At 39.1% G+C, this 13,257-nt stretch overlaps 1 protein-coding gene across 2 annotated transcripts in view; it reads right to left on the reverse strand.

Annotated features, from left to right (window-relative positions):
- Positions 1-13,257, reverse strand: part of DIAPH1 (diaphanous related formin 1) — a 393,428-nt gene that overhangs the window by 64,495 nt on the left and 315,676 nt on the right. For both annotated transcript variants that reach the window (XM_033926973.1, XM_033926972.1), the window contains 2 exons: positions 11,302-11,426; positions 2,513-2,677 (listed from right to left, as the gene is read on the reverse strand). In XM_033926973.1, coding sequence (XP_033782864.1) covers positions 2,513-2,677; positions 11,302-11,426 — 290 coding nt within the window. The remainder of the gene's footprint in view (positions 1-2,512; positions 2,678-11,301; positions 11,427-13,257) is intronic.

The raw sequence follows: 13,257 nt of genomic DNA on the forward strand, positions 1-13,257 counted from the left end.
GTAGATGGGCTGGAGTGAGTTTTGACGGAGATTTTGGCAATTGGAACCCAAGCACAGTACCGGGTAGAGCTTTGGATTCTTTTTTTTTTTTTAATTCTTTATTTATCATTATTCATTACAATTAAATAACAAATATTCATGAATATCAACAACATTTCAGCATATAAATACACTAAATAAGTATAAAGAAATTAGTCATCAAAGATCTAGTCCACATTATAATGGTCGCCAGTTCCCAGTCTAGGAAATTAAATCAATTTAATTATTCATTACCATCATGGACAGGCATAATTTGTGGCTTACTTACTATGTCACACAATAACCTCCTAAACTGAAAAAAAGTGAAAGCTTAACTTTCAACATAGGTTTATCCTTAATAAAATCTTCCAACTGGACTGGATCAAAAAACACATATTTATTGCTTCCATACGAGATAAGGCACTTACATGGAAATTTAAAAAAGGACGCTCAACTGCCAAGACCTTTGGCTTTAGCAGTAGGAACTGCCTCCTTTTAAATTGAGTCTATCTAGAGACATCAGGAAAAATTATTACCCGTTGGCCATAAAACAGGTCTTGCTTTGTCACAATATAATTTCAAAATAGCCTGTTTCTCTAACTGTCTTGAAGGCCACCAGGAGTGTTGCCCTATTATGTCTATTATGTCTTTAGAAGAATCAAGAAACTGTGATACAATCAGACTATCAAGTGAAACTAATTTATCCATTTCACCTTCTGCTGTTCCCTTAGCAGCTCTTGGGATGTAATAGAGGTTATCGAGCTCAAAAGTTTCCACGTTAGATACTGTAATATTTTCCTCAAATACATTCTCAAGAGTTCTAATGGAGAAAGATAATGTGTAATAGGAAAATTTAAAAAGTGAAGGTTCTTAACTTTTAGTGAGTTCTCCAGTTTCTCTATTTTAGCATGAACCATCATATAATCTTTAATGTTAGAAGTAGCATTAACCTGTAAAGTGCTCACAACTTGATCTAATTTTTCAAACTTATCAGCTGTTTCTCCTAATTTACCTTCATGCCTATTAATTTTTACAGTTATATCAGATGAAAATATACATAAGTTCAAAACAGTTTTCTGTAATGAAGACTCAATTAGAGCTTTGGATTCTTGCCCAGAAATAGCTAAGAAGAAAAAATTTTAAATTGAATCAGGTTGGGCAGACTGGATGGACCATTCGGGTCTTTATCTGCCATCATCTACTATGTTACAGGCCTGCATTGCTGACAATGGAGGAGTAGGAGGGACTGAGCGCCCCTCCTGCTCCTGACTTAAAAGTATGGGCCGGGGGTGTGTGTGCAACCTGACCCGACGACAGGAGTGAGTGAGCATCCCCCCTGCCATATTTGCGGGGGGAGGGAGGGTATTGTCAGAGGCAGCATCTGGTGGCAGGAGGGAGTGGGCATCCCTCCTGCCATATTCGCATTTGGGGGGGGGGTCGTCGGGGACAGTGTCTGGTGGCAGGAGGGAATGGGCATCTCTCCTGCTATTTTTTTGGGTTTGGGGAGGGAGGTGGGCACTTTGTCGGGGGGGAGGGCTTTATTCTTTTTTATGGGGGGGGGGGCAGAAATTTTGCCTGTGCCTCTTTTAAAAAAAAAATCAAGCAAACCTGTCAGTAACACAGTTACCGACAGGTCTACTGCAGTCGGGTTTTAGGATCGTAAAACCCAATGCAAAATAGCCAATCAAATATTAGTGAATCAATTGCTTGGCAATTGCAAGGGGTTTTACAAATTTGCATGGCCGGATCGGAAAATGGGCAATGGAGGGGGAAAACATGTGGTGGGCCATTTTGTGAATCGGGTCGGTTGGAACAATCGTCGCTAAACCTGTGAAAATAGGTTTAGCAATGATCGCTGATTCTAGTTGCTATGTAGAAATGTCTCACTATTCTATGAAGAATGTGCCTACCTTGTCGCTACATATCTACAATACTGTATCCAATCGGTTCCGACTAATAGGTCGTAAGTTGATTCAGTCATAAGTCAGCCTATGTTAATACAGTACTGTATACAGTACTGTACTAGTTTTTACTCATTCCCGCCTACCTTTTCCCTGGTGGTCCAGCGGTGTATCCTGCCTGAGCCCCTCCTGCCAATGTCAGACGCCAGCAGCACACCTGGGCCAGCACATGCAGGAGTGAGCTTTTAGAATTCCCGCCCCACTGACTGAAACACTGCCGTGAGAACCACAAGTCCCGTGAGAACTTATGGCAGTGTTTCAGTCAATGGCACGGGGCGAGAGCTCTAAAAGCTCACTCCTGTGTGTGCTGGCCCGGGTGCGCTGCTGGCTTCTGACATCGGCAGGAGGGGCTCAGGCAGAATACACCACTGGACTACCAGGGAAAAGGTAGGTGGGGAGGGGTAAAAACTGTCATTAGTATGAGCTGGGGAAACGCGTCGTAAAGTTGAATGGTCGCATGTCGCATAGGTTGTAAGACGATGACCTATACTCTGTCATTCTTTTCTTCCTTTGGACATCACATTTTTACTCACCAGAAACATGGTACGGAAATTGTGCAGGTCCAGAAAGAACTCTTCCACTGAAGTTTTTTTTAGGTCAAACACAAAGTACTCTCCCATCTCCTTAAACAGAGCCTCCATGTTTGAATGCATCATTCTCAGTTTGTTGTATTGCTCCTGAGCTTCTTTCACAAAGATGTGCTATGCTGAGGTCAAGGATCACAGCCAATCAGTATCGGACTCTGTCTCCCCATAAAGACAATGTGTTTTGGAGTGTGTGCCTCCTATAAACTACTACCGTATTTTCACGTAGATAACGCGCACCGTGTAAAACACGCACACGGGTATAGCGCGCGGGGAACACAAATTTATGTAATAAAATGTTAATATAGCATGCACACACGTATACCGCACATGCTAAAACCTCCTCCCGCCTACTCCTAACCGGCATCCTCCCCCCCGCTCGCGACACCCCCCCTCCCCCGCGATCCTACATCACCCCCAGCACCGCAAATACAACTCTTACCTGATTGGGCATCGGCACCAGCACCAGCACCAATACACAGCATGTGCCAGTGCCAGTGCCCGAAGATCCTCCCTCGTTGGTTTGGGCTGGGCTGGGCCGAGCGAGACCAGAAGGCTTTGAGCATGCGCAAATGTTCAAAGCCTAGTCCAGCCCGGCAGAGGAAGAAGGAGGATCTCTCTCGCACCGCCCGGCCCAGCCCAGCCCAGCCCAGCCCAGCCCAAACCAACGAGGGAGGATCTTCGGGCACTGGCACTGGCACATGCTGTGCATTGGTGCTGGTGCCCAATCGGGTAAGAGTTGTATTTGCGGTGCTGGGGGGGATGTAGGATCGCGGGGGAGGGGGGGAGACGCGAGCGGGGGGGAGGATGCCGGTTCGCAGGGGGAATGCCGGATCAGAATGTAAAAAAAAATTGTAAAACGCGCTCACACGTATAACGCACATGGTTATGCACGGTTTGTAAAATCGTGTATAACGCGCGCGTTATATGCGTGAAAATACGGTAATTACTACCAATTTAACTAATTTTGGTTCTTCCTCACTTTTCTCATCTGGTAACTTGGCAAAATGGAGGGGTACCTCTTCAAAAGTGTTTCATTAGTACCAGTCATTTAACTTTCTCCCATGAATCTACTTTAAGTACACCATTTATGACAAAGCCCTGTAGAAAAATGATCCAAATCTGGTTCCTTCTGGCAAAAATTACTTTAAATACAACTTGTAATTAGTTATTTTACTAAGGCAGTGGTTCTCAACACAGTCCTTGAGGCATACCTAGCCTGTTGGTTTTTCAGGAAATCTACAGTGAATATGCAAGACACAGATTTGCATACACTGCTTATTTGGTATGCAAGTTCTATCCCATGCATATTTATTGTGGATACCCTGAAGACCTGTCTAGTTGGGTGCACCCCCAAGGACTGGACTGAGAAGCACTGCACAAAGACAATAAATAGAAATGTAATTCACCAAGTTACAAAACTGTGGAACAAAGTGGCCTCAGCACACCCTTGCACAAGTCTTTTCTGCATGCTAAGGACACTTTTTTGCAGCAGTTGGAAAAGAACTGATTTTCCAATTTAATGGCCATGCACTACTGTTGCCATTAGCACACATCCATTAACAAAAGTTAGTGCATGAACCCTTACATCACCTAGTTTGTGAGAACTCAATTGCCAATCTTAAACTAATCAGTGGTGTAGGTGCGCTGATTAGCACATACATGCCTGCTTCTCCACCACTAGCAAAAACGACATTTTAGTTTTTAGTACTCTGGCAGTGAATGCACATGTCAAAAGTACCACAGGATGCCTCACAGCACCCTGCCATTTAAGCTGTGGTAAGCATGAATTTGGTAAAAAGGCCCCTGAGTACTTAATATCCAAAGTAGTCCAACTTATAAGCTTTGCTTAATAGTAGCTTAGGAGGCTTTAAAAATTCTTAAAGATTTAATCAGAAAATATACCACTTTGTACATTTGATACCAAAAATTATTAATATTTTACATTTGATAGTGACTCCCCTTTCTTCATATTTGAAAAACTTTCTAATTACTACTGTGACTTCAGGCTCTTTTTAAACCTCCTAAAATAAACCAGAAGGAAAACCAACTGCTCCAAAAACAAACAAACCCCCCCCCAGAAGCTGTTCAACAATATTTAACATTAACTAATTCTGCGACACAGCATATATTTATTCCCTACTGTATATTAACTTTCCCATCCTTTCTCCTCCACCTGTTATTGTCATTGACTCATGATAAATTGCATCAAAATAAATTGGTGACGGGGGAGGAGACAGCAGCAAGATTATATGTTTTAACTGTAAAAAAACACTTGTGTGTACTCTACAATGTACAGTTTTTCAATATGGATTTTAGTTTCTTTCTTTTGACATTCTTGGTAGTGGGGACACGCAGCATTTTTTTCATCCCGTGCCAGACTTTCCAGTGCTTCATTCCAAAACAAATACTTGTCTAACAATTTTTACCACAACCACATATGCCAATATGATTACATATTTACCTATCCTACAGAAATTGTAAATAAAGACATTGAAGCTAAACGTGAAAGAGTTTACAATATTTATTGAAGGCTACCCAGAGTGTTACTAGTTTTTCACATTTTCAAGTATCAGTTATGGGCAAATATCACTGTCAGACACAGGGGTGTCTTCAAGCCAATGGGGCTCATAATCAAAAAATATAAATGTCTAAAAAGCATTCTAAATTGGCACTTGTATGTCCTAATTGCCAGGACAACCAAGTGCCAATAATCAAAATTGCCTTTCTGGATGTCTAGTGAGATATCCCAGGCTCTCTGTGTCCAGAGCTCGAGATGGGTGTGGTGGAGGCATGTTAGGGGCGGGCTTTGGGCATGCCTAAGGGGAGATTAGACTGGAATGTCTTGTAGCGATAATTGAATGTTTTGCAAAACGTCCAGGACGGAACTTAGGATGTCTAAGTGCCACAAACTGACCAGATGACCACTGCATGCATCAAGGTTCACCAACCCCCTGCATGTATCAGTGATCACCGACCCCCTTCCACCACACGAAAAATGAGAATCAAAAGGTACATATCTGACTCAACAGCAGTATCTGGTATAGAGAAACCTAGTAGAGCATCACACAAGTGTATAGAGTTAACTGGTGGGTGGGCTAGTAAACCATAGAGAGGAGGACCCAGGCTCATAAGCCACTCTAACCATTACATTTATGGTAAAAAAAAATGTGAGCCCACCCAAACCCTACTATATTGCCATATAGGTGCCACCTGCAGCCATATTGGGGTGGTACACAGGTGGGTATAGTAGGTTTTAGAGGGGTTTTGAGGGGATCACCATATTATGGTAAGATATGATTCTGGCACCCTTTAAGTGAAATTAATAGCAGCGCCCTCTAAGGTGTCCTATTACTCTGTTGAGATGTCTAAGTGGCCAGTCCATTTCTATGTTGGCCCCTCCCACATCCAAATGGTCTGCATTTGGATGTTTTCAACATGTATGTTTTTCTGATCGAAAATGGAGTATAAAGTTAGAAGTTCTGGCAGCCTAAATATCCCAGTAGCCAAGATGTCTAAGTAGATGATTTAAAAAAAAATTATATTTGGATGACCAGACTTAAGATGTATTTTTTTAAATGCCTCTCAATGTGTTAAAACTTGAGCTTTAATAAGGTAAATATATACCCCTCCCAAAAGTAAAGATTGTGTATCTGTAAATGGCTAAAAGTTTAATATTTTACAGTTTTAGTAATAGCTTTCTTGTTTGTTTGGGGTGTTCTTTGTTTTTTTTTGGGGGGAGGGCTTGCCTATGAAGTTCAGATGGATAATATATCAGTATTCTGGCATTTGAATTTTGTACTCATTCCATTCTCCTCTGCTTGCAACCTTAGACTTGTCTTCGATTCCGACCTCTCATTTTCTATGCACATCCAACAAACTGCTAAGGCCTGTCGCTTCTATCTCTACATCACCAAAATTTGTTCCTTCCTCTCTGAGCACACTACCTGGACCCACACTCTCATAACCTCATGCTACATTACTGCAATCTACTTCTAACTGGTCTCCTGCAGTGCAGCCTCTCTCCCTTTCAATCTGTGCAAAACTCATCTACCAACCTCGCTACACTCATGTCACCCCTCTCCTTAAGTCACTTCACTGGCTCCCCTATCCGCCTTCGCATATAGTTTGAGCTCCTATTGCCAACCTACAAGTATGTACATTTTGCTGCCCCTCAACATCTCCCCTCTCTCTTTATACACCTTCCAGAGGACTCAGTTCCTCAGTTACGCTGCTCTTAGTTGTACCCTTCTCCTCCACTGCCAATTCCAGACTTCATTCCTTTCATCTAGCTGCCCCCTAAGCCTGGGATAAATTCCTCGAATTTGTCCACCAAGCTCCTTCCCTTAACTTGTTTAAAAGCAAACTGAAAACCCACCTTTTTGATATAGCCTTCAATCCATAACCCTACTGCCCTCCGACCCCTTAACTGTATCCATGACATCCTGTTTGTCTGTCTTGTCTGTTTAGATTGTAAGCTCCTTTGAGCAGGGACTTCTTCTTTGTGACTCTGTACAGTGCTGCGTACATCTGGTAGCGCTATAGAAATAATTAGTAGCAGTAACAGTAGAGGGGTAAGCACAGAGTCCTGCAGGACCCCCTAAGGGGAGAATGAGTTTTGGAGTAAGATTCATTAACATGCACTTGATAAGTACATTCCATCAGATATAAGGTAAATCAATTATGAGCTTTGATGAAGACGGTCAAGCAGAAGGGTGTGATCAATTGTGTCAGAGGAAGCCGTGAAATCTAATGATAGAAGCAGTACTGATTTATGATCATTCAAGTGACATAAGGTGAAAGTAACTAGACCAAGGAGGGATAGTTCAGCAGAATAATGTTATGAGCTTAAAGGTCAACAACTCTAACTCTAGAAATTCCTTTTTATTTAGATCATCTTGCAAATAATGATTATGCAAATCAATCATATAAATCAGGGGAATTTAGCTGACATTGTTGGCCAAACTGTCCAAATGGATAACTGATTGAAGAGATGTCTAAACAAAATTTTGTCATCAAAGGTAATCACAGTACTCAGGGCAGAAGAGAAAACAGCAGGGATTCCCTTTGGTGCCTGATCAGTATTAGAAAGACTGGATACCGATCTGAATATATTATTATTGATCTGAATATATTATTATTTTCAAATTGCCGTAGGAGGCCTCAGGGTAGCTGAAATCAGCCATTATAACTGTGTTGCCTAATGTGGTTAGTGTCCCAAATTCATTAGCATTTCATATCTATCAGTTCCTTCTATCACATATGGAATTCCTATACATAAGATTCCACAGTATATTTTTTTTTTCCTGGAGAACTTTATTCAGGTTTTACTCTATGCCATCTTTAGCGTATGGTGCCACCCTACCATTATTTTATTGAACCTATCATTGCAATATTGTTTGTATTCTGTTATCACAGTGCCCCTTTGGTTCTCTTCCTTCCACCAAGACTCTAAGATGCTACACATTCTAGCTCTCCCATCTCATTTTGTAGACTTCTGGCATTTGAAAAAAAGACTATTGAAAATACAGTTTGTTTCAATTTACAAGCTACTTAGCAAGTTAACTGGGATAATTCAGAATCTTAACTCTGCCTCCTCTGTATTTAAGAAGTACCTCTTTATTTGGATTCTCTAACTTCTTTGTTTTGTTTTTATTCTTCTGATACCTCATTTTGAACCATGCACTGATGAGCAATTGGCTTTGCTCCATAGTTTAAAAGCTGCACTATTTGCTTCTATTCTACATACAATCCATGGCAGTTTATTTAAATTTTTGTCCAAGATGCAAATATATTGATGGTACATCTTAATTTCCAGTGTAGATTTAGAACTTGGAATTTTTATACATATTTTATGTATTTATTATGGTTGTATTTTTTATATACTACTCAGACTTTTAGATAAGGTGATATATAAATAAATAAATAAATAAATGTTGCAACATTTTGTATTCTTGTCACTACTCCAGTAATACTACATTGCATTCTACAAATAATAACAAATAACCTTGCCAGAATTGAGCTCCAGCCTTCACTTTCAGCACTCCTCTGTCCCTTATAAAACAGTGTAATATTGCAAAACTGAGAGAGCCTGAAAAGAGAGGGTTCTCTCAAGAAACCTCTTATAGCGACATAATTTAATAGAAGAGTATGTAAACAAATGAACTCTACGAGTAGGCTTATTTGAGTGGTTCAAAGAAAGTGAGAAGCAAGGTAGCCTGGTGACATGCCAAAGATTGATTTATAACAAATGCATGTAAATTTAAACAAGATTCTGGCCTCAATCGGCAACCAGTGAAGTTTCTGATAGTAGGGAGTAATGTGCTCCCATTTTTTCAGTCGAACTGCAGTGTTTTGAACCACTCTCAATTTTTTAAAGATTTTCTTGTAGGTGCCCAGATAGATGATATTACAACAGTCGAGGATACTTAAAACAGATGACTGCAACAACAAATGAAATGAAGCTTCATCGAAATATTTCTTAACGGTGTGAAGTTTCCAAAGCACCGAGAAACATTTCTTGAATAATAGATTAGTATGCTGTTCCAAAGTAAGGTATCTATCTATAGTCACTCCCAATATTTAAGTCCATACAAATATATCATTGTTTCTTTGATCTTATCGTTAGGAGTTGCAAGAAAAAATTTTGGTTTTCTGGATTTAGTTTCAATTTAAAAGCAATCATCCAGAGTTCAATCTGGCTCAGAATGGTCACTAAAAAATTTGTAAGCTGAACTGTCAAGCAAGTTAAAAGGATGACTATAGTGATGTCATCCACATAAATATAAAACCTAAGATTTAAACTTTGCAAGAGGTTTCCCAGTGATACAAGGTAAATATTAAACAAAGTGGGGGACAAAGGCGAACCTTGCGGAACCCCACAGAAATTTTCCCAATGATAAGAAAGACTATCGTCCTTGAACACCAGGTAAGATCTTTTACCCAGGAATCCTCAAAACCAGTTTAGGACATTTCCCGAAATACCAATAGATTCCAAACAATCAATAAGAATAGTATGGTCCACCAGGTCAATAGCACTACTGTAAAATCAAAGCCATGACTGTTTCAGTATTGAAACCTGACCGAAACACAGATTGATTATCCTGTAATATATTAAACTTATCCAAATATGTACTTAGTTCTGAGTTAACCAGACCTTTTAACAATTTAGTAAACAAAGGAATATTAGCAATGGGTCTATAGTTAGATATCAAGGTAGAAGATTCTTTAGGATTTTTTTTATAAGCGGTGTGATCAAAATCCGACCCAATTCCTCTGGAAACATCCCATTGGATAATAAGAAATTAACCCAATTAAACAGTTTGGCCTTGAAAGTGACAGGGGCAACTTTCATGATGTTTGGGGGACAACTATCAAGCCTACAATACAAGTTGACATACTTAGTATAAAATTTACAAAAAGTTTGCCAACTGAAAGTTGTAAAATTGTTCCAACACATGTCAACTCTGGGGTTCTCTAAACACTGAAGGACAGGGAAACACAGATGATTGTTAATGGGAGCTACTAAAGAAGTCCTCAATTTTTGTATTTTAGTATTGAAAAAGTCTGCCAGAACATCCGCAGAAAGAGTGGATTCTTCAGTAGAACCAGTAAATACCTCTATATCATAGAGGTCGTTAACCAGTTGATGAATTGCTGATCCTTTGAGCATAAAAAATTGTATATTTCTCTTTAATCAGATTTTTATATTCTTTTAATTTTTGATTCTAAGCCAATCTATGTTCCATGGTTCCCGATTTTAACCACTGTCGTTCCAATTTTCTTAGTTCCCTTTTTACCAAAAGCAGATCTATATCATACCACCCATCTAAATTTCTATGTCTCTGTCTTCTCAATTTAATAGGAGCCATTTCATGTAAAATATGGGTACTAGTATCAATCCACAAATCCACATGTTCAATATCACCATTTTGATTTGAAATTATATCATAGTGCGACCATAATTCGACAGGATTAATCAGGCCTCTACTAGCTTAAAATTTCTTATTTCTTTTGTTTTCTTTAACTTTTGATTGGACTTTTTTTATTTGCCAATCAAGTTCAAAATTACAAAATCAATGGTCTGACCCTAAAGAGTCAGACCAATTGGCTTGTTTCCATTGAATCTTAGGATTAACTAGTTCTTTGGAAGAAAAGGTAAGCAGATCTAGCTGGTGGCCTTTTTGATGAATCTTTACTGGGATTGATTTGAAATAGCTTAGTGACCAAAATTCTTTAGTATCAGTTTGATCTACCTGTTCAAGATAAATATTAATATCATCAATAAATTATAAGAGCCTGCTATTGAATTTGTTAGTAGAAATTCATAAAAATCATCCCTTGCTGAATTCCACTTTCTAGGAGGAATATAAAACAAGGTGATTATTAAGGCATCCGCTAGAAGATTGAACTTCTAAATCAGAAGTAGATTTCAAATTTAAAACAGTAAAATTTAATGAATCTCTTAAAATGATGGCTAGTCTTCCACCTCTTCCCCAGGGATAAGATTTTGAAACCTGGGGGGAGGCATTCTCGAATAATAATGTCATTATCTGACATCAACCATGTTTCAGTAAATAAAACAAAATCAAGATTAGATTCTTTCAACCAATCAGCTGGGTCTTATTTCTCATGGATTGTATATTTAAATAAGAACAACAAAACTTTTGATAACTAGGGGATCAACAGTAGTAAGGTAAGTCAAGCTTTTCAGTATTTGATGACACTTTAAAGGATATTGACATTTTCTCCACAAATTTATCTTTCTCATCAGTGGAAGGTGGAAAGGTCTCAATATCTTTTTCTAAATCAGTAATCTGCTTCTTCATCTGATCCAGGTTTTTCTGCAAGGTTTCTGCAGGCACTATTCAAGAAGAAAAAAGAAAAAGCAATAAACAAATGAAATTGAACCAAGCTAAGTGATGATGTCACTCTGTGAACATAAAAAGCCACTTTCTTACTCAAAAGAAATATTAACAGCTTCCATGCCCAATGCTGCTGCCCACTCTGCACTGGATGATATGGAAATAGAGAAGATACATACCATTTATACTTAATGTACTGTTAATAGAGCTTTATCAAAACATTCAGATGAGAAAACATTCCTTGCTAGATGGATCCAAGATGGTCACGATGATCTGCCTTTGGGGAGACGCTTTCAGTAATTCTTCCTAAAGTCTTACCTTATATCGTTGGAATGCCAAAGAGGAGAGGGAAGAGCCTTGCGGCGCCCGGAAACCTCTCCTCTGCTCATGATAGATGAAATACTGAGGTGCCTGCAGCAGGAGACAGTAACGCCAGGGAATTGCCTCCACAGCCGCAGGGAGCCAGCTCACCTAGAGAGGACAGTCTAGCCGAGGAGGTAGACTTGTTCTCCCAGGAGGCTCCGCTGAACCAGGCTACAGAAGTCACCGAGCCTGTGGCAGGAACAGCTTTGGAGCAGACGGAAGGACAAGGTGGAGCAGAGAGGAATCTGGAGGTTGAGATAATCCACCCAATACATTTAGGTACTTTTTTCTTTGCAAAACCTACCAATGTTACCCTGGATTCCTTATGGGACTTAGTCGTTAGTTTGGGGCAGTCACTGTTTCCACAAATAAAGGAATTGGAAAAAATAGTATTGGAACAAAAAGAAGAATTTAAAAACTTTAAACAAGAGACTGTTATAATGAAAAATATTGAAAAAGATCTATTAGGAGTGAAGTAATTACAGACTACCCTTATTAGGGATAATACTAATTTGAGAAGGAAAATTGAAAATTTGGAAAATAATTCTCGCTCCAGTAATCTCAGATTATCAAATTTTCCAAAAACTCAAATGATTTCCGCAAAATGTTGAAAAAATACCTTATGGAAAATTTGAATATTTCAGAAGAAATGCTTCCTCCTTTTGTACAAGTATTCTATTTACCAGCGAAAGAACAAGAAGACCTTCCTCTTCCAAAACAGGATTTACAAATGGACGCTACTGCAATTCTGGAAACATCATTGAAGGATATAGTAAAACCTGCTACGTTAATACTAACAGTGGCTTTATTGCCGGGATAGAGACAGGTTATTAAAAATGTTCTTCAAAAATAGACAAAGAATTTTTGGGACTAAAGATACAGATGTTCCCGGACGTGGCTAAAGATACCCCAAAACGTAGATGATAATTCTTGCTCCTTAAACCAGGGGTAACAATGATGGGAGGTCTTTTTTATTACGATATCCCTGTAAATGTATTGTGAAATACAGATCCAACACATATGTATTCTCAATTAACAGGGTTCCTCTCTACGAAACGCCTGGAAGGGGTAAACGAAACAACAGCAATATAGTAAAGTACTTAGGAAGACTCCTATTACCGCAGTCAGATGTTTTGCTTTTCTTGTTAATAATATGATTTAATTTCACTAGCACTCACTGGAATTTATGGATCCATATTATGGGATTAGTAGTATTGATTAAGATTGGCATTGCCTAATTGAGATTTTGTCTTGCTTAAAATATTTTATCTATCTTATTTTCAATATTCTGTACAAGAGGTTTCTTGGAAAAAATTTAAAAGCAATAAATAAATAAACATTCAGATGAGAAACTAAGGGCTCCTTTTACTAAGGTGTGCTAGCATTTTTAGCGCACGCACTAGCCAAAAAACTACTGCCTGATTAAAAGGAGGCGGTAGTTGCTAGCGCGCACCTTTGTAAAAGGAG

This window comes from Geotrypetes seraphini, chromosome 18 (genome assembly GCF_902459505.1).
Source record: "Geotrypetes seraphini chromosome 18, aGeoSer1.1, whole genome shotgun sequence".
In the NCBI taxonomy this organism is placed as follows: domain Eukaryota; kingdom Metazoa; phylum Chordata; class Amphibia; order Gymnophiona; family Dermophiidae; genus Geotrypetes; species Geotrypetes seraphini.